The sequence below is a fragment of the Musa acuminata genome, chromosome BXJ2-11 (genome assembly GCF_036884655.1).
Source record: "Musa acuminata AAA Group cultivar baxijiao chromosome BXJ2-11, Cavendish_Baxijiao_AAA, whole genome shotgun sequence".
Taxonomy (NCBI): domain Eukaryota; kingdom Viridiplantae; phylum Streptophyta; class Magnoliopsida; order Zingiberales; family Musaceae; genus Musa; species Musa acuminata.
The window spans coordinates 9,269,435-9,294,852 of record NC_088348.1 but is presented as its reverse complement, the minus strand read 5'-3'; the positions used below and the strand labels follow the sequence as shown (position 1 = coordinate 9,294,852).

General features: G+C 35.9%; 4 protein-coding genes across 5 annotated transcripts; 1 reads left to right on the top strand and 3 right to left on the bottom strand.

Moving 5' to 3' along the window:
- Window positions 1–4,258: 4,258 nt before the first annotated feature.
- LOC103971212 (probable L-ascorbate peroxidase 6, chloroplastic/mitochondrial) lies at window positions 4,259–11,461 on the bottom strand. Its single transcript, XM_009385177.3, has 12 exons — window positions 11,222–11,461; window positions 10,997–11,122; window positions 9,648–9,768; window positions 9,478–9,578; window positions 9,271–9,358; window positions 8,027–8,094; window positions 7,863–7,949; window positions 5,375–5,449; window positions 5,219–5,296; window positions 5,012–5,116; window positions 4,762–4,842; window positions 4,259–4,549 (listed from the first exon to the last, which is right to left on the bottom strand). The coding sequence occupies exons 1-12, from the start codon at window positions 11,420–11,422 to the stop codon at window positions 4,397–4,399; spliced, it is 1,284 nt and encodes a 427-aa protein (XP_009383452.2). The 5' UTR covers window positions 11,423–11,461; the 3' UTR covers window positions 4,259–4,396.
- Window positions 11,462–12,333: 872 nt separating this feature from the next.
- LOC135627967 (thioredoxin M-type, chloroplastic-like) lies at window positions 12,334–13,229 on the top strand. Its single transcript, XM_065134450.1, has 2 exons — window positions 12,334–12,694; window positions 12,788–13,229. The coding sequence occupies exons 1-2, from the start codon at window positions 12,466–12,468 to the stop codon at window positions 13,108–13,110; spliced, it is 552 nt and encodes a 183-aa protein (XP_064990522.1). The 5' UTR covers window positions 12,334–12,465; the 3' UTR covers window positions 13,111–13,229.
- Window positions 13,230–13,380: 151 nt separating this feature from the next.
- On the bottom strand, window positions 13,381–14,277 carry LOC135627968 (dirigent protein 21-like). Its single transcript, XM_065134451.1, has one exon. It carries the CDS (start codon window positions 14,144–14,146, stop codon window positions 13,619–13,621), a length of 528 nt encoding a protein of 175 aa, XP_064990523.1. The 5' UTR covers window positions 14,147–14,277; the 3' UTR covers window positions 13,381–13,618.
- A 447-nt stretch (window positions 14,278–14,724) lies between these two features.
- Window positions 14,725–25,338, bottom strand: LOC135627966 (protein TIC 40, chloroplastic-like). 2 transcript variants are annotated; one of them, XR_010492739.1, is made up of 14 exons: window positions 25,001–25,338; window positions 24,448–24,562; window positions 24,169–24,226; window positions 24,065–24,082; window positions 23,217–23,487; window positions 21,413–21,513; window positions 21,270–21,330; window positions 20,585–20,663; window positions 19,013–19,053; window positions 18,823–18,868; window positions 18,019–18,113; window positions 16,484–16,582; window positions 16,360–16,407; window positions 14,725–15,064 (listed from the first exon to the last, which is right to left on the bottom strand). XR_010492739.1 is itself a non-coding variant. In XM_065134449.1 (14 exons), the coding sequence occupies exons 1-14, from the start codon at window positions 25,212–25,214 to the stop codon at window positions 15,005–15,007; spliced, it is 1,311 nt and encodes a 436-aa protein (XP_064990521.1). In that variant the 5' UTR covers window positions 25,215–25,338; the 3' UTR covers window positions 14,725–15,004. The 2 variants fall into 2 exon arrangements, 1 of the variants encoding a protein (XP_064990521.1); XM_065134449.1 differs by having other exon boundaries at window positions 16,484–16,587.
- Window positions 25,339–25,418: the final 80 nt, after the last annotated feature.

Genomic DNA, 25,418 nt, shown 5'->3' with positions numbered 1-25,418 from the left:
ATAAAAGATTTAATATCATAATAATCTTTTGGCAGACCTATTAGCTCTGTTGGTTAGAGCATCTAGGTCACAAATTTAAGACTCGTAGGTGTTCTATTAGATTAGTTGTTTAGAATGTTAAGGTAATAACGTGAAGGTCATAAGTTCTAGATCTACATGAGCAAAATCCTATTAATTATTTTTTCTTTTACAAGACTAAATAGACATCGTGGGACTCACCAATCATTAATACAATTTTAATCGTTTCTTTAAAAAAAATAAAAATTAATGTTAACAAATCTTAAATCTAAAAACCATGATTATTATATTTTTAATAATTTATTTAAAGGATATATATAATTTTTTATAAAACTATAAAAGATTCGACATCATAGTAATCTTTTGACCTATTAGCTTAGTTGGTTATAGTATCTAGGTCACATATTTAAGATTTCTAAGTGTCATATTAGCTTAGTTATTTAGAGTGTTGAGTTAATAATGTGAAGGTCACAAGTTCAAGACCAACATGGGCTAAATATTATTAATTATTTTTTTCTTTTACAAGACCAAATGAACATCATAGGACTCACCCATCATTAATAAATTTGTCTTTTTTATAAAAGAATCAAAATTAATAGTAACAAACCTCAAATCTAAAAACCATGATTATTATATTTTTAATAATTTATTTAAGGGTTTTATATATTTTTTTATAAAACTATAAAACCTCAAATATAAAAACTATAATATTTTAACTGACCTATTAGATCGATTGGTTAGAACATCTTCATCATAAATTTGAGACATGTAGGTGGCCTATTAGCTCAATTGGTTAGAGTGTTGTGCTAATAATACAAAGGTCGCAAGTTCGTGCTAATATCGTGGGACTCACCCGACATCATAATAATCATTTGGCTGACTTATTAGTTCAGTTGGTTAGATCATCGTGCTAATAACTCAAAGGTCATAGGTTCAATACTTGCATGGGCCAAATCCCATGGGAATCACCTATCATTAATACAATTTTAGTCATTTCTTAAAAAGAATCAAAATTAACGATAACAAATCTAAAATCCATGATTATTATATTTTAATAATTTATTTAAAGATTTATGTAATTTTTTTTTGTAAAACTATAAAAAATTTGATATCATAGTAATTTTTTGGTCGATCTATTAGCTCATTTGGTTAGAACATCTTGGTCACAAATTTGAAACTTGTAGGTGGCCTATTAACTTAGTTGTTTAGAGTGTTGAGCTAATAACACGAAGGTCGCAGGTTCATGACCTACATGGGCCAAATCTCATTAATTATTTTTTCTTTTACGAGATCAAATGGACGTCGTGGGACTCACCCATCATTAATACAATTTTAATCATTTCTTTAAAAAGAATTAAGATTAATGGTAACAAATCTTAAATCTAAAAACCATGATTATTATATTTTTAATAATTTATTTAAGGGGTTTAAATATTTTTTTTTGTAGAACTATAAAAGATTCAACATCATAATAATTTTTTGGTCGGCCTATTAACTTAGTTAGTTAGAGCATTTTTGTCACAGATTTAAAACTTGTAGGTGGCCTATTAGTTCATTTAGTTAGAACGTCATGCTAATAATGCGAAAGTTGCAGGTTTGAGACCTGCATGGGCCAAATCCTATAAATTATTTTTTTTACAAGACCAAATGGATATCGTAGGACTCACCCATCATTAATACAATTTTAGTTATTTCTTAAAAAGAATCAAAATTAATGATAACAACCTCAAATCTAAAAATCATGATTATTATATTTTAATAATTTTTTTATAAAACTATAAAAGATTCGATATCATAATAATCTTTTGGCCGATCTTTTAACTCAGTTGGTTAGAGCATATTTGTCACATATTTAAAACTTGTAGGTGGCCTATTAGCTCAGTTAGTTAAAGCATCGTGCTAATAATGCAAAAGTTGAAGGTTTGAGACCTATATAAGCCAAATCTCAAAAATTAGTTTTTTTACAAGACCAAATGGACATCGTGAGACTCAACCCATCATTAATATAATTTTAGTCATTTCTTAAAAAAGAATCAAAATTAATGGTAACAAACCTTAAATCTAAAAATCATAATTATTATATTTTTAATAATTTATTTAAAGGGTTTTATATATTTTTTTATAAAACTATAAAAGATTCAATATCATAATAATCTTTTGGTCGACCTATTAGCTCAGTTGATTAGAACATCTTTACCATAGATTTGAGACTTGTAGGTGGCCTATTATTAGCTTAGTTATTTGGAGTGTTGAGCTAATAATGCGAATGTCATAAGTTCGAGACCCACATGGGCTAAATCTTATTAATTATTTTTTTTCTTTTACAAGACCAAATGAATATCGTGAGACTCACCCATCATTAATATAATTTTAATCATTTCTTAAAAAAGAATCAAAATTAATGATAACAAATCTCAAATCTAAAAACCATGATTATCATATTTTTAATAATTTATTTAAGAGGTTTATATAATTTTATTTTATAGAACTATAAAATATTCAACATCATAATAATTTTTTGACCGACCTATTAGCTCAATTGGTTAGAGCATCTTTGTCACAATATTTAAAACTTATAGGTGGCTTGTTCGCTCAGTTAGTTAGAGCATCGTGCTAATAATGCGAAGGTCGCAGGTTTGAAACTTGCATGGGCCAAATCTCATAATTTTTTTTTTAAAGACCAAATGGACATCGTACGACTCACCCATCATTAATACAATTTTAGTCATTTCTTAAAAATGAATCAAAATTAATGGTAACATACCTCAAATCTAAAAACCATGATTATTATATTTTTAATAATTTATTTAAGGATTTTATATATTTTTTAAAAAAATATTAAAGATTCGATGTCATAGTAATCTTTTGGTCGACCCATTAGCTTAGTGATTAGAGCATCTTCGTCACAGATTTAAGACCTATAGTTGGCCTATTAGCTCAATTGATTAGAGCGTCATGCTAATAACATGAATATTGTAGGTTTGAGACTTACATGGGCCAAATCTAGTAAATTATTTTTTCTTTTACAAGACCAATTGAACATAGTAGGACTCACATCATTAATACAATATTAGTCGTTTCTTAAAAAAGAATCAAAATTAATGGTAGCAAACCTCAAATCTAAAAACCATGATTATTATATTTTTAATAATTTATTTAAGGATTTTATATAATTTTTTTAGAACTATAAAAGATTCGACATCATAATAATCTTTTGATCGACCTATTAGCTTATTTGGTTAGAGCATCACGTTCACAGATTTGAGACATATAGGTAGCTTATTAGCTCAGTTGATTAGAGCGTTATGCTAATAACGCGAAGATCGTATATATTCGAGACATGCATGGGCCAAATCCCATAAACTATTTGTTTTTTACAAGACCAAATGGATATCGTGAGACTCATCCATCTTTAATACAATTTTAGTCATTTCTTAAAAAAAATCAAAATTAATGATAACAGACATCAAATCTAAAACCCACTATTATTATATTTTAATAATTTATTTAAAGGTTATATATAATTTTTTTGTAAAATTATAAAAGATTCTATATTATAGTAATCTTTTAACCGACTTATTAGCTTTATTGGTTAGAGCATCTTTGTCACATATTTAAAATTTGTATGTGACTTATTAGTTTAGTTGATTAGAGTATCGTACTAATAATGTAAAGGTTATAAGTTTGAAACTTACATTGGCCAAATTTTGTAAACTTAATTCTTTTTACAAGGCCAAATCGACTCATCCATCATAAACACAATTATAATCATTTCTTTAAAAATATCAAAATAAATGATAACAAACCTCAAATCTAAAAATCATGATTATTATTTTTAATAATTTTTTAAGGGCTTTATATAATTTTTTTATAGAAACATAAAAAATATAATATTATAATAATCTTTTAGTCGACCTATTAACTCAGTTAGTTAAAGTATCTTGATTAATTTTATTAATAGTCTATTAGTTCAATTGGTTAGTGTGTTAAAAACGTGTAGGCCATAGGTTCAAAATTTATATGGGCCAAAATTTGTATATTTTTTTTTACAAAACCAAATAAACATTTGGACTCACCCATCATTAATATAATTTTTTGAAATATTAGAATTATTATAACCATTTTAATATAATTTGTTTTAAATAATTTATAATTATGACAAACTAGGGTCCCTAGAAGGTGGCTGTTGACGAGTCAAAAGGGTAGATTGGTCTTTTACCATCCCACCTTCAAAAAAATGTCGTTTGGAATCAACTACGTTTCAACAGTTTAATATAGTCATTTCCACAATCAAAGGTAAATTCTTAGTAAACAAGCACCCTCATCTCCAATATCAAAAGGTTAATATTGGTTGCAGAAACAAACGAAGATAAGATGTTCAGTTCATAACTAAAGATGTCAAAAATGCCAAACCAGCGATCAAGATCATGATATTCAAAAAGTAATTAGATTTGAGAGGCGTATCTGGGCTGCCACCAAGTGCTTCATATTCTGCCCTTATCTTCTGCTTCATAGCATCGGATAGTTCTTTCTGTGATTCATCAAACAAGTTTCACAATTGTTGTAAACCACTTTTTCTAAATTTATTGTCAGTTAAAAAAAGTCCACTTTTGTGATAATTTAATCATGCAAGCCATGAGAGTAGCAGAAATATATTTCTTTTTTATGTGGTTCTGCATATGCATCCCGGAAACTGTCTTCCAGAAAGAAAATGATAACAGGGGAAGAAGGCTAGATTTGTACCTTTCTTTCACCATAGGAGTACTTTGCTGCAACAAATGGCTCTGCTGCTACAGTCTTCGAGTCATATTCTATTGAAATCCCCTGGAAAAATAACACCGCAGCATCACTGTGTTAAAAGGCCTTGCAGAGGGAAATCTAATTTTTGTCTTCCTTTGATCTCTCCCCTTTGGAACTAGCAAGCAAAATATATATATATATATATATATATATATATATATATATATATATATATTCTTAGTTCAGTTAATACCTCCGGAGGATCAAATTTGGCACCTAAGTTGCTTAGTTTAGCATGAGCCTCAGCGTAATCTTTGAAAAATGCATCCTGGTCCATTGTGTATTTTGTGGCATAGATCTACACTTGTGTGTATACAATAGCAAATTAGTAAGTTGTAACCTTCGGAAATGTGAATGACAACTGAATTCATCCCAGTCAAAAAAGAGTATCTACGTCTACCTTAAAAGATGGATCTTCAAGTAAAACACCATCTGTGGGCAGAACTAGTAGCTCTTCATCTTTCCGTTCCATGATATCCTAAAGTGTTAGCAAACCAAATTCACTTTGCTGAGGAGCCTTTTGGTATTGCTGAGAGGCATGAAAGAAAAACCTTACTTTGAAATAACTATTGTCGAACTTTAACCATTGTACTGTCCATGATTGTCCACCAGGTGCACCAGGTCCATCTTTCTGTCAAGCAACGTGACATTAAGGATGTGGTCAAATCACAATTAGCTTACAACAATCCACTCCCTAACTTCACAAACTAAGCACCAAGTCTATCACTTGGTAGACGATAAGCAATATATAATGGAATTAGTTCTGACCAAAATTGTGCAAGTGACGAGAATATTCGTGATGCTCTAAATGAAGAAGCAAGCTTGGAACATAAAACTTAATGCTCAAAGATGCTAACACATGTGCAATCAACACAATGAGACAAGAAACTATAACAGACCAAAAGCTCCTTTATTACTGAAAACAATCCAAGTTAATCAACACAAGAAATTCATGTCACTTATTACTCTTCATTTAATCATCCAAACACATTGGAACGCTCACATTTTTAAAAGCAGCATCTGTAATCACATTTAATTTGTAAAATGTGCAATGCCAACAAAGACATTGGCATCCATTTTTTGTGGAATTTTTCAAACAACAAAAGATATTATTTCTGCCAGTAATATGGTATACGTCACAAGAAATCAACTCCAAAAAGCCGGAAAATCAAATAAAACATGTAAAACAACTTATATAAAAAGACATGATGGATTAATTAACGAGCATTAGAAAAGGAACAAGGTTTGATCTATTCCTCATAATTTAATCATCTCTTTATATGATAAACAAGTGAAACCACTAGTAGCTGAGTTATAGCTTAGGTAAGGTAAAACAGAAAGATCAAAAGGATACTTCTGAGAGCATAACTTAATATATGTTGCCTGCTCTTCTAGTTCATAAAGCTTTCCGTATCATTCTTTTTTATCCAGAATTGCAATTTGTGAAATTAACCTCCACATAGACCTTAGTCAATGAAGTTTTTTCAAAATCCACAAACAAATAGCATTTGGTAAATTTATTGTACAATTAAATGATATGGAAGTTCTAAATTATGCCTTTAGAAGAACATTTATACTATGAATTTTGAAAATGACCAAAGGGGACAAAACTCGAAAAGGAATATTACCACTCCATCATCGCCTTAAGCAAAAAACATTGTTTTGGGGTTACTTTTTTAATTTCGAATAATGTCGCCTGGTACGGGCAACACATACCGGTCCGCCAGTAGACCAGTATGCGAACTGCCCATTACCGAGCGAAATGCTGGATATCACCCTGTATTGGACGATATAAGGCTATATCGGATGGTAACAATCAAAATTTCGATTGTTACTGACTTGTAACAATGTTCCAATTGGAGCCCTTTCTCATGGGTTTTTAAACCCATCCTCCCCCCTATTGCACTTCATTTCACTCTCACATTCTCTTCAACTATCTCAAACTCATTTTTTCTCACATTTGCACTCTCCTAAAGTCTACAAAATAATGATTTGTGAATTGAATCGAAGCTAATTTGGAAGGATTAAGAGGAATAACTTTTTAATCATGAGCAATATTTTACATATGCCACCCAAGATTCAGATCATAGAACTCGATAAGGTACTGGTCAAGTTTATACACGGAAGAGGAAGGAGAAGGCAATGGATGAATTTGAGTGGATGGGACAGAGCTTATATGATATGGACACAAAACGAAGCTCATCGTATTCACAGACGTCGTCTTATGGAGAATCATGCAGCCAACAGTAGTACGGTGATAGTTGATCATACTTCCTTCGAGCAACAGTAGCGAAAATAGAAGCTCTGTAGCGAAAGTAGATCAATAGAAGCTCTGATATTCACCAATACATGCCTTAGGAGCCACCTCAGACAGATGTAATTCATCACAGTGATGCACCAATGGCATACGGTGTATCAATACACTATATCGTGGGATCAATTTCAGGATTGGGTCCAACATACATATCATATTGATATGTAGATGCATAGGATCGAGGACCCCGATCCACCACCCGTGAAAGCCCGTCATTCGTTTTGGTGGTAGAATCAACAATCAGGTATATCTACATATGTGATTATTTAATTTATTTGAATTTTAAAGTTTATATTGTAATAAAATAATCTAACAATTCAAATGATTTTTCTATAGATATTTCAATATTTATAGAAGGACAATCCGTAACGAACCGAAATACAAACCTTGCATAAGGTTACTCCTTAAAACTCAAAAAAGATATGTGATACTATTCTTACCTAATTTACATTGATTTTGCTAAACTTATACTATTACTATATTTATTTCTAACTTAAAAACCCTATCCTACCTTTTTTTATTTTTCAGGTATTTTCGGAGGATTTTATGCCTAAATTAGATGTACCGTATTGAGCAAAGCTTGAAACTCCGATACAATACGAAATTTTAATCCTTGTTTTAGAGAATATTCTATCATGATTCATGACCTCATCTTAGAAAGAAAAGAGCATCACTGTTAAGCAAATCTATTACTACACATATAAATGAGCTAAACAAGAGGTCAACATACCGTATACCTAGTTTCTGGTTTTCCCCATCCACTACGTTCTGGTCTCGCTCGTCCAAGTGTATGTGCACCAGATAATGCCACAATCTCCTACATCCAGAAAAAATAATTTTTTTAAAAGAAAGTTATATTAAGCTATATGTTGGAACATTTGTATAAGATTAAACCTTGTCATCAAGGCCCATTCTATAGAAAACATTCCGTAGATGATCAGCTGGTGAAGATGGGCCAGCATCTGAAACAAAGAAACTAAAATGGAGACACTGGGAAGAAAAGAAATACCTCAACAAAACTAGGCACATAAGTTATGGTCACAATCTTTATAGACAAGTCCCTGCTCTATAATAATTATGATGATGATATAAGCTCACAAACCTACCATAGCGATGCACCGCATTAGGGTTGTGAGGTTATTTGCAAGTTGTTGCAATAAAGATAGGGACAAAGTGTATGTCAACAACACTATATGACATCATCGGTACAATTTGGAAGGGTGAATTTCCAAATATTGTGTCATAAACTCAAAGAGTGTTGTACATAAGAACTTGAAATTAACTCTGTGTGGTGGTACTGTTCCTTCATCCAAAATCCACAAAACCAAAGGTAACAAGTTTACCAAAATCATAATCATATGGAACAATAAAATATGTCAGAAACAAAGGACACATGTTTCCTTGTGAATCTTTTCCCTTTTATGATTTTCCTTGTGCATTTTCCCTTGTTATGAGCACTAGTAGAAGTCAAAGATAGACATTCATAAACTTCACTGGTTAAATTAATAGGTATTTAATGATATGTTACTTTCATTGTAGGTTAAGATAACTCAATGGGAAGAAAAGAATGGCCAAAATGTTCATTGCAATTTTATACAGTTACATAGTAATTCTTATTTATATTTTCCTAAGACATGATTTTCATTTTCAGAATCCAAGAATTTTCAAATAGAAAAATTGATTACTTCTGAATCAGGTTGCTTTCACTATAAAAATCACTATGAAAAATGTCATATGCATAATTTCATTCAAACACTTCGAAAAAGGAAACTCATCAGAATTTTAGACATTGAGTAATGTGATCAATAACTCAAATGAGAAGGCATATTGGTCCAAGTCCAATGATGAATAGCATATATGCAGTTGGTCCAATATCGTGAAAGAAGGAAAATGCATAAAATTATAATTTTTCTAGAAAATTGAAGTAAAATATGATGTGCATACAAACATCCTACGATAAGCAAGAAACACAAAAGGAAGAATCTTACTCTCAGTATACATGGATAAGGAATTAAACATCAATAAGTTAAAATCTTTGTGCGAAACAGAACTTATAAAAATCTAATGTCCAGAAAATGAGTCAATGTCCACAGAAACAGTAGAATCCAAGAATTGAAAGATTTGCATTGCTATCTCACCAGGAAGTCTCCCCTCATCAGGGCACTGTTCTGGCCCAGAAACATCCTCCCTCCCATACCTCATAGGAATTTGGGGACCACCAGCCTCCTGATAGAAAACAACAGCAGATTAATATGATCTGTGTTACAGTAACAAGTAAAAGAAAAATGAACATCCGCTATATAGGAGCCCAGTGGCACTGGAAGCAACTAGGTCAGGAAAATGACCTCAATAGCTGTGGCACTTGCTAACTGGAACAAATCTGCATATGTAACGCTCGAATACTTATCCTTAATAGGCTGAATAAGCTTTAGAGCATTTACAAGACCTGCAGTATCAAGTCAGTCCCCCTCAGTTTCAACAGTAATTCAGATTATTTGTGCAAGAAAACCATTACCGGCATTGGCTGCATGATTTAATTCTATTTCAAAACGCAAGCTTCCATTAGCTCCCCCACATTTTGGCCATTCCACAACATTCTTGTCATATGTACCGGCATCATGCCATCCCAGGCGAACCTGTGTGGTCATATATCATCATCATATGATACCTTATTTTAAATAACCTAATAGATCAACCAGGAAAAATTGAAGTGTGAATCGTTATGATGTTTGCTAAAGTAGGAACCAGATAATGTCAAATTAGTATACTTTTTTTCCTATTCTAGCACTACCTTGCTAAAAGATGCATATGCATCAGCACAAAGCAAGAGTGCAATGTTCAGATAAGAAGAGCAAAGACATTCTTTATCCAAAAGAAAAAGAACGATCATATATAGGCCCTATTGATAAGCTTGGAACATGATGAAACAATGGCAATGTGAAAATAAATAGAAGCCATAGGACAATTTATCACACAAGAATAAGATACAATAGAAAACAGATACTCAATCAGACGAATCAGTTAAAAAGAGATTGATCAAATATAATCAGTTCAAATAACAGAAGCAATCTATCTGAAATCAGCAGTGATCAGAGCCAAAAAAAAAAAGTATGAAAATATTTACTTTTTTCATGTCTTCATTAACACAGACAATTTGTGCAGTCCAATGAGATAGAACTGTAGCTTGAACAATCACTATTTCAATCAATTTTTAAAAAGATAATTATAAACAATCTATCTGAAAACAAGCACCGTTTGTAAACTGTTCAAGAATGGCTTTGTGAGTGACCACTACTAAGGATAATTTCTGACCAACATAAGTAAGGAAAGTACATGTTTGACAACAAAATCCAAGCCTCTAGTCTCAGGTACTCTCGATCAGCTACATGGATCCTTCTTACCTTCATCAACCACAAAGTGATATATAGATTTGAAGTCAAGCCAAAGGTTTTTGACGTTCCTTAAACCTTTTTTGCATGGACCCAATTAGCCTGTGTCTCCAATTTATATTTACCAACACAACTAGCGAACTACAAAGCAGTACAACATATTCGGATGTGGCTCCTTCTCTCTGCTTCAACCTTGTATAAAATAAAAACCCATTTTTTTTCACTAAATTTTGTTTAGCGTATGGTTAATAAAACCAGTAGGACCATAAACTCTATCATATTTCCCAAGAAAGGTGCTAACAAATAGCAAAAAAATGGATTCCACCCATAAACTATTACCTCGTATAAAAATATAAAAATATACATTCGTATACTATTAAAAGCACTCTAACAGGATCAGAGAGCTCAATTACCGCCTCAGATCACTAATTACCAACCAACTGTTTCAAAGCATGACACAACGAAATTTGAATACCAGAATCGGATGGCAGAAGGTGGTCTTGAGAAGCTCTTTGATGTCCTCCCTAGCGCTTCTCAGCTGCGCTGGATCCGAAGACGCGCACAAGACCAACATGGTCCTGCGAGGGTGGATCCCAGGCCTCTGGGGATTTTCCAACCAAGAAAGCACAAATCAAACAACTAATTGATCCTACTTCTTCACCGATGTCATCAAAGAGTAAGAAAGAGAAGAGGGGCGGACCCGGAGAAGGCGGAGGGAAGATGAAGAAGAAGTGAGCAAGTAAGAAGCAAGGCGGTGAGATGGGCGGGAGGAGGACGAGGAGAAGCGGTGGGGGAGCGGAGGAAGGGTTGCGGAGGACGGCATCGCCGCCCGCTTGGAGGTAGGGAGGAGACAGCAACAGGAAGACGACGCCACCGAAGAAGAGAACCGCTCCGCCATCATCTAATCCAAATCGCTCGCGGGAATCTGACTCACATTCGCTCACTCTCATCCATATATATATATATATATATATATATATATATATATATATATATATATATATAATGTAAAGGTCATAAAAATAATAATAATATTTTTAATTGATTTTGTGTCATCTCGCCGTCCCGCCATCGTGCCTGGGTCCCGCCAATTGCTCCAGCCGCAAGACAGGTACTCGTTGGGTAAGAGAGAGAAACGCCATAACCTTCTGAGCTTTCTCCCTTGAGAGAAGGGGGCGATCACGACAGAGACATTTAGCCAGCAATACTGAGATCTATGGCAGACGTTGTATACAACACATCTTAGTGAAGAAAACCTAGGCAGATAACATCCCCCAATTGGGAATTACCTGTAGGCGTTCTTGAACCCGTCGTCTAATCTATAATCGATCTGCCGAAGAACTGCGAAACTAGTCAAAGAAAAGATGGATTCTTGCATTCGAACCCGGTCAAAGGATCTTGGGCGTCCGTACCGATGTTTTCCTAGCCGACGAGGACTTGGGTGTTCGTCCTAGAAGACATCCTCGTCCGTCATTTCCTCGGCTGCTGCTGCGGCTGGGGTTGAGGGTTTCAGCCGCCGGACGGGTATCGTAGGCGGTGGCGGGCCCCGCTCGCCGCTGATGAAGATGGTGGAGATGGAGCGCGACGGCGACAAATCGGAGAGAGAGAGAGAGAATGGGAATGGGTTGACTGGGGTTCCCGCCACCCGCGGGGGGGGGGGGAAAGGGGGTTCGACATAGTGCTTTTATGTCACGTGATGAGCACGTGCCACATTCGAAATTTTAAATTTTTTTTTCTTTTCGTTTTATCCATTCCTTTGTTTCGCAACAAAAGGAGAGAGCTCATCCACTCGGGACCTGACGCCATGGCAGCCTCATGTTCTCACGCAATATCCACTGAGAGAGAAATCAGTGCTGCTCATCACAAGCTGCAAGACCCCATCTTCCTTCTTCCCATCCGAGAGCAAGTGAGAGAAAGAAGGGGGAGATCGCGAGGTGCAAGTGAATGGCTCTGAAGGCCTGCTTCCAAGTGAGCACCATTGCCTCCTCGGCTGCAGCTACCACCGGCACCTGGGCTTTACCTGCGCACCGACCCTTCTTCATCAGGGACAAGTTCCACCTCCCTGCCGCTACCGGACACAGGAAGTCCGTCTCATCTCCTCCTTCCACGTCGACCGGAGACGACGGGCGACGGAGCCGCGTCACCTGTCGAGCCAAGAAGACCGTGGACGAAGGTAATGTTTGCATTTACCACCGCTTCAAAAGCTTGTGCGGCAGAGATGAATGAGACCATCACAACATAATCTTCGACGCTGCACGCCGTGCAGTGTTGGTGGTGGTGGATGCGAACTGGGAGAATCTGGTGGCTGCCAGCGACAAGCCAGTGCTGGTGGAGTTCTGGGCACCGTGGTGCGGTCCGTGCCGGATGATCGCGCCGGTGATCAAGGAACTGGCCAGGGACTACGCCGGGAAGATCGTGTGCTGCCAAGTGAACACCGACGACTGCCCCGGCATCGCTTCCAGGTTCGGCATCCGCAGCATTCCCACCGTGCTGGTGTTCAAGAACGGCGAGAAGAAGGAAAGCGTCATCGGCGCCGTGCCCAAGAGCACCTTGGTGAGCGTCGTCGACAAGTACCTGGAGGGTTCATGAAGGCATAAACTACATCAATCCAAGTCAAATATGATTTATGGCGCTCTAATTGACGTAGATAGCGTGCACATATTAAGTCGATTATATTGTGAATCATCAGTAACGGGTTTCTCCCTCAAGTCCCTCTTGTCGCCTTCCTCTTTTCGGCACTGTTATGGTTTCCGCTGCCTTTCTCACCTACTGGGAAGGTAAAGTGTCAATGATCTCAAACCGAATCTCCAACAGATTACTGCAGTTCATCGTAAAAGAGAAGAACGAAACATGAAAAGATACGACAGGTCAATTTTCTTTCTTTTTATTTTCTTATTTGATTGGAAGATCACTGGGCATCAATCAGACTGCGACTGCCGACCTAAGCTTCTCATCTTGATCTTGATGATGATGATGATGCATTTCACGATAGAGAACAGAATGCAACATATTTTAGGCTGCTCATGCTTCACAGACGAAGCATGAAATCGGACGAGAGGAGAACGAGGAGGACTTGATCGATCAACGAGCACGAAAATTATTGCACGACGAATACGTCCCACTCCAAGACGGCATCGCCGGTGGTGGTGTTGAGCGAGTACGTCTTGATGAGGGCGTAGCCGCGGGCGAGGCGGAAGACGCCGCTGCCGCCGACAACCGGGAGCTCCCTCACCGGCAAGTAGACGGCGTCCCTCCCAAGCACCGCCAGCGTGCTCCCGTTGCGCGTCCCCTCCGTGAACACCAGGTTGACCCCCAGAAGCAGCGCTGGGTCACCGGTACCCTGGGAAACCATGGCGTAGAGACCCTGCGCCCTGCCGACAGGAGCCGACCGAAGGTCCGGCCCCTCGGTCAGCGGGTCGTCTGTCACGACGACGTCTCCGAAGCCTAACACCGTCGAGTCGGACACTCGCACGACCCTGATGGCGCTGGGGGTGGAGCCGCTGAGAGTGTCGTGCATGTAGAAGTGCAGGTGGGCCGCGTTGTCGCCGGCGGCCAGGTCCGGTGCCATCACCAGCACCGAGACGAGAGGCAAGAGGAGGAAGAGGTTGGGCTGGAAGACAGCCATGGTCAGGAGCGTGCGAAGGCCGCCACTCGATCAGGAGGGATAGACCACAACGTGGGGGTAGGGAGAGGCAACAACTGAGTGTGATATAATGGCTTTTGATGTCTTGCTTGAATGATGGAGCAGAACCCACAAAAAGACTTCCCCCTGAAGTCATCATAAGGACTCGAAACATAACTATCAGAAAGCGATCATTATGAAGTCATTATGAAGCGATCTCGTCGAATCTTAGATCAATGGTTGGACCGAATGTTAGGCAAAACATCAGTTGTATGATAAAGATGATGATATCTACCGTTATAAATATAAACTTTTAACCAGATTAAATAACATGTGATAAAATCTAAAAAGTAATTACATTAATTCAATCCAAAATAAATTGGTCAATGAAATAAACGAAATAGTTTATCCAACAAAGTTATCATGACTTGAATAATAGTCACATATGCGTTCCTCAGAGATCAAAATATATATTTTTTAATCATCAAGGATGTCATTCGATAATTTTACCCCCATGAATCCATTCTATATCATATTCTGAATTTTTAAACTCATTTTGGAACAAAAACGATCCAACCATGTAAGGTTCCTCAAATAAGAAGGTATGATCAATACTAAGCAAAGTCATACGTTGGAGAAAGATGCTATAAGTTACAAAACCCTATATCTATACTCAAAACAGCAGACCAATTCACAGGAGCTATGATAACCAGCTGAGGTGAGTTACCAAGAATTTGCTCGAGCGTGAACTGCATTTCGAAACTGTGATGCATAGTTTACAGCTTCACCATCCGATGGGCCGGCAGCGGGCGGCGGACAGATTGAATTGTCAGAACCATGGACCCATGCATGTGAAGTCCATCATGGGTAACCCGATACACCAGGAAAGAGTTCTGATATCTTGGTGAACACATCCATAATCTAAGATAAAAGAGTGATGAACACAAGAGATCGCAGCATATGAAAGAACATAAAGTGAGATATGAGGAAACTCTGAGATGGTGTTATCTAGGGAGTCCCAGATATGACAAGTAAATTATATGCGGACGATGCACAGTGACTATAGATGCATGCAGTTGCTACATTGTTTACAGGTCATTGACGTTGTTACAATGACAGCTAATAACAGTAAAAGATATCAGCCAGCAATGTCATAACCAATATTGCATCAACATGGATTTAAACATGCATGGTAACTTCAAAAGGAAAAAAGGATAAAATAAAGAGCAGAAGTAATTGGAATCTCATTATTCTGATTTGCAAAATAGACACTGCAGCTATCAAGTCATCAAGGTGTGAGTTGTCACTTACTTCCACTGTTGTGAACTATGAAATGAAGATATCAGTTGGTTCAAATTTCTTGATTAAGTGGTTGCTTCAAATGTAGAAAACTTTATTACAGTAACTTGTTACTTCTTTTACATATAAGATATGGTTATATAACCACAAAATCAAATTCCTTATTACATATATAACCAACATCAAAGAACATAAGCATCAGGAGCGATAAAAAATGATGCTAATGCAGAATAACTGTGCCAACAGAACCAAGTGTTAGTGTTACATAAGATCAAATTTCTCTTTCTTGAACAACCTTAAGATAAGATTATAATGTATTTTCATAATATGCAAAGTTCTTTGAAACCACCAACAACTCAGGCTTAAGAAAGCTAAAAAAATCATTCTAGAATCATTAACACAACTCGTCTAACACCATTATTTATATAGGTATCTAAATCTTTTTCTTAACAGGCAACCAACGTTATAGAGCCTGAGATGACTCCAAAATGTCCCTTGAAAATCCAACTTCTTGATGGATGTCAATATGCAATTTTCAAGCTCAGCATTCAGCATTCAAGGAATAAGCTAAACCAAGAGTCATCTAAATATGTGACAACAGAACCTTACATAACCATCTAACATGTTATCCTACAGAAGCATAAAGTTTCTTCCACCTTCTAAGTTGTTACGAACCTTTTGCCAACTTCAATTCCTTCATCTTGTGATTACAAGTTCAACTTCATATCGTAGTACTACAGCAACTAATTTCTGACTATGATTGCAAATAACTCTTGATACGTCTACAGAACACAACTCACTAAGAAAGATAGAGCAATGGTCTCACACTATTATCTACAGCATAAAGAACCAAAAAAATACCTACATAAGAAAATTCATGATGACATATTGCCAAACAAACTGTATCTATAACTTACCTCCTTGTCATTCTGATATTTTGCAATGCTGAGTGGATTCTGTGAGCACTGTTGAATGCAAAAATATGTTAATATACAGAATATAGATAGACATTTTAAGAAAATGAAATGTGTCTGAGCATACATCTAAGATAGCAGCTTGCACTTTAGGATTTTGAAATGCCATAGCAACATCAGGATTGGCCATTATTTTAGAAATAACTTCTTCCGGGGTGAGCCCTATCTGTTCTGCATTAAATGTAAGATGTATAAGTTTCAGCAAAAGTCACCAGAAGTAGCACCACAAAAAAGAATAAGCAAAGTTTACCGCTACAAGATTTGCTAATAGTTACTTCAACACATATCAAAAAATGAGTAGCTATTCAACAATAGTCACATAAGGAGTACAGTAAACAGTGTGATACTTCTCCAGTTATACTTTCTGCTTCCATGTATGAGCTCACATCAATGTAACTGTTCAGGTAGCTCCTAAGACCAGATGCACTGCCCATGCCATGTGCACTGTGCATGCCCTGTGAGCTTAGTCAAAATCAAGGACAATGATGAACTATACAAAGATGGTTCTCAAAGGCATTCAGAACCTCCATCAAACAATTAAATAAACTATGCTGCTTGATTCTCACAGTGCCAACTAAATCAATACCATAAAGAACACAACATTTTAGGTTGTATTTCATAGAAATAATCTAGAAGACATAAAAGGCTTGTAATGTCAGCCCATCAACAGAAGTTTTACCTGATCTAACCTGATTGTACTTATAAAGCAAACTGATCAAACTTAAGAATGTTGATAGATTATGTTAGCTACATAAAACCAATTCAATAGGTACCCCAGCAGAAGGCAAGGGCAAAATACAAAGATACAATAGAGATGTTAACGAGCATAAGTGGGAAAGAAAGGATGCGGGAGAGGTGATCAAGGCTAGATAAAGTGATAAACCATAACAATTGTTAAAAAGGTGGCAGTGATGAGTGACAGCATATATAAGGGATGCTAGGCTTAGGCAGTTAGGAAAGGTGATGACAGTCTGACAGCCAAGATGGATGTTAGCCTACAAAGAAAGCTGGAATGTGGAAGGGAAGTACTTAGCAAAGATCTAGTAAATTGTGGAAATTAGATAGGCACATTTTCAGAAGTAGCAAAAGAACAAAAAGGTTAGGAGAAATCAGTGAACAAAAAGACAAAGTGAAGACAGAAAGGAAAGAGGATACACACAGATAGTTGCAGCAAGCTGAATAGACAGAGAGATGCAGTTGACTTTTTGCTTTTCTACTGAGTTCTTTATCTGTTATATTCAGTCAAAGTCCAAGGCAGGGTAAACTTTGCTTAGAGCCTACCTCACCATAAAACAAAAATTACAAATAAGGAGTCATGTCCAACTCAAATTTACAATTCTGTACTAAAATTTTCTTCCATGTAAAAGGTTGAACAAGGGATTGAAGAGTTTTCTATTGTATGAATATGCTTTGTCTGAAGATCTTTTCATATTGTTTTTCCAAACCACTTATCAAAAAAGTACACAACAAAGAAAAATGATATTTTTCTGAAAAGGTAATTGTACTACAACAATTAAAGAAGCTTTAAAGAAGTATGATTCAGAAATGACTTCTTTTCCATAACACCGACTGCTATCAACAAAGAGATACTTTCTGACTTACCAAACTGCTGCTTGATCTCAGGACTGCTAAGATTAAAATTTTTCAAGGACTCTGTCAGGCGGTTGTCCCATTCATTATTTCCACCCATATTGTTTCTGAATAAGGACAAGAAATCATAAATTCAAAAGTAGGAGATAACAATGCAAATTCTAATGAAATTGTTGAAAACCACAAATGTAAACCCATTAAAAAACTTGCATATAAATTAGAAACATGACAGAAACTACGAGAAATTCCTTATATTTTGTGTTATAAAGATTCAATAATCAACCACAAATATCCAACAGGCAATTCATTTATTTGCAGCCCAAGAATATTTACAACAAAAATTTCTTTGTCAAGTCTCATAAGGTACTCAAGGATCAAAACAATAATTATACTAATAGGATAAGCTCGTTGAACTTAAAATAAGAATAAAAACTAATTTAACAACTGAAAAAAGACAAAATCATAGCAGTTAACCATAATAAGAGTAATATTCACACATTTTTATACTAGATACTTCAATCTAGTAATAATCTAAAGGATTTGTACAAAGTGCTAAGCATCATAGTTTATATATATGTGTGTGCGTCTGTGTGTGTGTGTAATGATACTAGCTACCATGGCTGTTATAAGACCACCTTGTCAATCACAAATCAAATGCAAGAGTTTATTTAACATGCATTTCTTCAGAAAAAAATATATTTCATTTCTATGTTTGCATATTTTAGAATATATTATTCCAAATAACAAAAGCTGTTGTGTAATATAAAAAAACAAAATGTTTAAAAACGCAAACGGAGATCAGGATTGAGGTCATACAGCATATCTTGCATTTGCTGGCGAAATTGAGGATTTTGCATCATCCCTGAAAAACAAAAGAAAAAAAAAATCAAATGTCTGCCAGTAGATTTATAAGAATTTGCAAATATATGGTAATATGTCTAGATATCTAATGAACAACCACAAGAAGGGAAAGTAAACTTCTCAAGCAGATATGATGAACACATACAGTTGAATGTCTCTGGGTTCCTCATTTCTTCAGGTAAATAGCTGCCACATGAATGCATCGAGACAAGGTCAGTCCTATTTCATGGGTTATGAAGGTATAGTATTATAGTAATGAATATGATAAAAAAAAGGAATAAAACTAAGCCAAATGGAGGATGAATGTGCAACATAAAAAAGCACTTAAGGTAAGACCAATACAAAACTTTCTTTGGTTTTCATTATATCAAAGAAATCCAACATATACTGATGGAAATAAAGACACTTTCCAGATTGATTATATATGAGGTGTGGAAAGAAGATGGGTCAACACGAATTTCTTTGGTGTTTGATGAACTTCGATTCTGGTTTAACCAACATGCTTTAAATCCAGCCCAGTTATTTTTTTCTTTTTCTTCGGAATGGTTTATTATTTTAGAAGGGGTATTTTGTAAAAAAATTATAAATTGTCACGTGGAAATATCTCCGACATTTCTATCTTCATTTCCTAGCTTGATCAAGGAGAAGAGAAAGGAAATGAAAGAAGAAAACGATGAATGGATGGAATCCAAATTTAGTTTGATTGAAGATTTCATATCCATAAGGAAGTTTAACCTACCTGCAAAGATAGAAAACCGTCGAAAATATATTATATCAAAAGGGAAGATTATTTGTCTCTAAAAATTTATTTTCCCCAATTAAAGAAAATTTAACTAATTGATTAGCCTTGATGTAGTTGTCTTTTTTCCTTATTATAGCATTTCCATTTCTTCTTGTACTTTGGCCGATGAAAAAAGTTACTGAATGAATTTTTTCTCTTACAATATATGTAACAGGTGTGAGATCACAAATTTAGTCCTTTCTGCTCAAGCTCCAACCTGAGACAGATTAGATACCTAATGGAACAGAAGAAGCTTCAGACGATCTTCCTCTACTCTCTTTCTCAAATATCCTACCACCTAAATTCCACCATTACTGGATTCCAAAACCCCAAACTGCAGGGAGCTTGACATTATTGGAGTCATCTAGCATAAGAGAATCATGTATCAAACTTCATAACCAAGTCAAGCTAACAAAAAAGGGCATATCAATGTTTTTCTCCTTCATTGTTTGAATTGAGATTTCTATGAATCCATTGTGTTTTATTGAATCCTCCCCTTATTTTGTTTCCATTTTTCTTGTCACCAACTCTCTACCCAAACCCTTAAGTCTATCACCATTTAGGTTGTCCTACGTCATATACAATGCAATAAGATCTAACTACTGTCATGTACTTAAAGAATCAAACAAAAGAATTGGACAAAAGTTTCATGTTATAATATAAAGACAAATGAAGGTCTACATGACCATAAGTTGCCACAAGGAATTTTCTCTAAAGACCAAGTTGTATGCATTATCTAACATCTACATGCTTCTTTCTGACTTCAGTCAACAACCCTGGAAAAGATTGAACCAACGAGATCTCGTAGCTTCATGTCAAAGATGAAGGCAAATGATAACTTTCTATTTAAAAAAATAAAAAAATCAAGCTAACCTTTAGAAAGACTGTAAAGCTTGGATAGGAGTATTCCAATTAATTAATTAGCATGATACTTACGGGTAAACCATATTTTGCACAGTTGGATCTTCCATCATTTTCTCCAATGCATCAACTGACAAGAGAGATGGTGAATCACCTGTGCACAAGGTGAACAAATTAACTTACATGAACATAGCACAAATTTTGAGAAAATTCTTTTTCACAAGTATTAGGCTAACAAATATGAAAAGCTTCATAAATATATTTTCTTCATAAACCATAAAATAATTTGGTAAACAGAGTATGAGAGATGTAACCATTCAGCACAGTGGTGTGTGAATGAAAGTACCTTTGCATTCATGAATGCATAAAAACAGATGCACATAGACAACACAGACACAGGTACATACGTAATTTTATCCTTTTCAGCATTATTTATCTTTTTCGGCATCATAGATGATAATGAATGAAGTAGAACAACATCGAATGAAGTAGAACAACATCTAATGGACATATCAATTCATCGGTATCAAAAGATTGCAATTTTAATACATCAATAAATTTCAGGAGGGCCTGAATGTTTAATCATAAACTATGACCACTTGTATGCACTAAAAAATCCATAAAATAATGCAAAAACTCATGAACTGGCACTGCATAATATCTCTATATGGTCTGCCTTGAGCTTTGAAATATAAAAAGAAAAATGCCATTGTTGGGGTCGCATAACATGTCCCAATAACAAATCATCCCCATAACTTACGAGTTTGAGTTTGTTCATTTGAAGCACTTCCATCCTGCTTAACAGTTCCATTTGGTGGAATCTTCAAAAAGTACAAGCTGATATTTCAGCAGATTTATCACTCAAGAATAAAGCAACTGCTCTGTAACATGCCAAGTACTTACTTCGTTCACGGGTTGAGTCTCAGCTGGACTTGCCTTTGTTGACTCTTTTAGATTGGAAGGATCATTTTGCAGTAATTCTTCTGGAGAAACATCCACAAAAGCTGCAGAAATTTGCAACAGATAGCGAAGTGTCAGCATAGACAACTGATTCCCGTATGCCAAAGATTATAGGAAATTGCTAACAAGATCTGCAACACATTTTTGCTTTCTTCATCATGTCTTGTACCACGAAGGTAGAAATTTGTATCTTCTACTTGTATTGCTGTAACAAGGAAGAAGTCATTTGGCTTTGGTTCAACCTAAGCTGGTAGACCAACTCAATCATTAGGCTGAATTGGGATATGATGGTATTTTTTGGGCATGATTTAGTTAGAAATGGAATAACCTGAACCAGGTTAGATTGACCCATAAGCAACCCAATATAATTTGGCAATACCATTTACAGACTAAATATTTTATTATAATTTATTTAGCACCGCTAACATGCATGTACCTAAACTTTCTAACTGGATTTTATTTTAGAATTTGAAATCTGCGCAGCCCATGCCAACCAGACACAAGATAATCAGCCTATCAACAGCCCATCGCCCCAACCTAATTGGTGCTTAATTTGGGCTGGGTTACAAAGGATAAAGAATCTCAACTTCAGGTCAAGTTAGACTCTATAAGGTTAGGGTCAGGATCTGATGATTGTTTCGGTTTGATAAGGTTGACTTTCAAACCAGGTTGGTTGCAGTCCTATATTAAAAAAAAAAAATCCCCTAATAGGAAAGATCAAAGTGTGGGATATGGTGGATAAAAGTTTGTGGCTTTTGAATTCCTGGTGACACACAGGTTAGTGAAAAAATTTAACCAAAGTATTAGGTCAGTAATAGTGAGATTGACATAAGATTGCTTATGCGAAGAAAGAACAAATATATCGTCACAAAACTTCCATTCAATAAGATCAGAATCATGCTTGTTGTAGATCTAGTAAAATCATCGTCAAGTGCCAAGAAACTAAAGATCCATTGACATAAAAAAAAAAAAAAAGCCTTCAGATGCTAATATATCATGTCAGCAATTCTAAGATGAACAACATTGTTAAAGCACGACATCATGCAATGGAAATCAAGATACTTTCCAGATCTATAGTAGGCATGGAAAGAATAAAGATCAACCTGAATCCCTTTGACTCAGTGATAAACTCATGTTCGTGTTCAACTATCCAAGGAGAAAAATAATAATAAGGAAAAAATACAATTATATCAAGATTAATCAAATAAACTATATTTTTTTTCCTTTTATGGGGAAGATAAATTTCAGGATTTGTCTTAGCTAATAATCTTCCCTTTTGGTTTTGGTACTTGATACTTTTTCTTTCTTGCAGTTACGTGATTCTTTTCCTTTTTATCTCTTCGTTATTCTTTTGTTTTCTTCATAATCAACCTAGGAAACATATATAGAAATGCATAGGACGTTCATATGGCAAAACACAAGTTTCTCAAAAGACCCCTCTAGCCACTCTTTATAAATATATAAAATCTAAAGTAAACTCATCTGCTAAATTAATCTATTCAACATCTTCAAATGAACTTCTGGTCCAAAGGGCCTAATGATGCAACCTTTACATATAAGGAGAACATCTTAGCAGAGGCATTTATTCCCTTTACATATTCAGGAACGATGAGGAATAAATCATGAGGTGATCTTGAATGGCTTCCGGTAAGGATCCACAATAACGGTGGATAGTTTAACTTGCGTCGAAATTTATTACCATGCAGAACAATATTAAAGAAGGTGACTTGAATCTAAAGATGCATACCAAATTTTTTGGATTTTTCCTCATCTAATTGATTTTCATCTCCAACTTCAGACTGTGAAGTTGATTCCACTTTGGTGGCTGGAACATCTACGGTAACAGATTGCTGGGTGGAAACACGTGCTGGTGATGTGGTTGATGCAGTTGGAGATGATGCTGTTGTAGCAGGAAATGGGAAAGGCGAGCCTGGTCCAAAGGAAGGATTATTGAATTGTCCACCTTGAGATGCTGCTTGATCCATCATGGTCTTGAAAGCTTGCTGAAGTGCAAATCTCTAAAACAAGAAACTCACAAGTTCTGTCAACAAGTTTTCCATATGATAAGATTGCCGAAAACAATGAAAACTGAAATGCATGCATGATATACCAACAGCTTCTTTAGGTGCCATGCACTATACTATTTTTGAAGTCCCTAAATGACTGATCGTATAATTAATTATGAAAGGAAACAAGATGAGGATTCAATAAATATAGTCTAGATTTTCAGAAAAAAATTAATTAACCGACACTGAGAACCCTCTTAACAATATTTTATTTCATTTTAACGAAGCAAAGAGGCTGAAGGCTAATTACACCATTAGCCAAACACACCATAATGGAAAGGCATACAACATAACAAATAAAAAAGTATTGAAGAAACAAAAATATCAAGGAGCTATCCTAACTCAAAATATTAGCATTTTAAGTATTTAATAGAATATAGACGATGAGAATATAGCCTATCCAAAAGGACTATACAACTAGTTTGCTAACAAATTCTACTGAAACTCTAAATCACATCTGGCGATAAGCAACAACCTTCTTAAGGACAACATACCTCGGAAAGGAATATAATTAAGAAATGGTGCTCACCTTTAACTTTGCAGCCACCTGTCAACCAAACGACATTGTTTTCAATAAGAAAAGAACAAAAGAAATAAAAACATTATCATCCAAGAGGAATCTGAGCAACATACAACTTGGAATACTACTGATAGACCAACTCCAACTCCAATCCAAAACAATGGTGAACCTCTGCAGATTCTCAAGAAGAAAGGAAGGAGGGAAAAGATTACGTTAGCCTCAGCAACACACACCAAGAAAGGAAACAAGATCTTCCATACTTGAGTAAACAGAAAGCTATTGATTCGATCACAATTGTGTGGCGATGCTTGAATCCCACACATTACAAATATACACAAAGATCCACGTGTGCTCAACTTCAAACACAAAGAAATATGAAGTAAAAAATATACATGGATGTTGGTGACGAAGGCACTGGAAGTGGCGCCATCGCACTACTAGTTGTCATCTCACTGTTGCTTGAAGATGAAGCACTTGCAAAAACTTGTGCCTTGAATTTCCCACGCCCTATAGCAGAACAAGAAATGAAATATAAAGATAAACCAGATCAAATAAATGTATTTAGGGAGAAAATCGTGATGACATGTACTCTAAAAATAGAAGCAGATGCAGGTAACGGATGTATGACTAATCAATTAAACAGCGCGTAAAAATCTCAAGACAAATTTGCGAAACATAAAAGGAAATGCTAAGAACTAATACCAAAATGTATATTTTCCTGCTATCTTCAGTGTTTATAGTACAAAAGAACCTTTCATTCACTGCCTAATGAACTAATTCAGAGTCCAAAGGGCCACAGCATACTTTGCTCCCATAACCACAGAAGGAATTGCCCACCCACAATTTTACGTGAGGAAGAAGGAACCGTAACCAATCAATATCTTCGTCTTTAACCCAATATATTTCAGGAAAATGCTTCGAACACAGATGTGGGACAAAAATTACCGGCATTAGACGGGGCTCGATCAATGTTTCCGCTCTTGAGAGCAAAGAAAACGAGTACGGGAGGTCTACCACCGCACCCGATTCGTCTACCTCTTCTCGCAGGGAGCGAGGGAAGAGAAGAATGAGCCGACCGCCGCCTGTTGAGGATCTCGTACGAAGCTGGAGCTGCTACGACAACGGAGAACTTAGAGGAGAGGAGTGCGAAATTATCCATTAATTCCGGCAAAAACGAAACCCTAGCTCGAGGTTCCCCCGGTCGCTTCCTTTCCCCTCCGCTGTGCCGCTCAACGGCGGAAGAAGGCGTTTACGATTCGAGGGAGCGAAGGCAAACGACTACAGATCGAGTCGGTAAGATGGCATAGGATATTGGACCGGATACCGAATAAATCGTACCCGACCCGACCATTAATCAACGGAT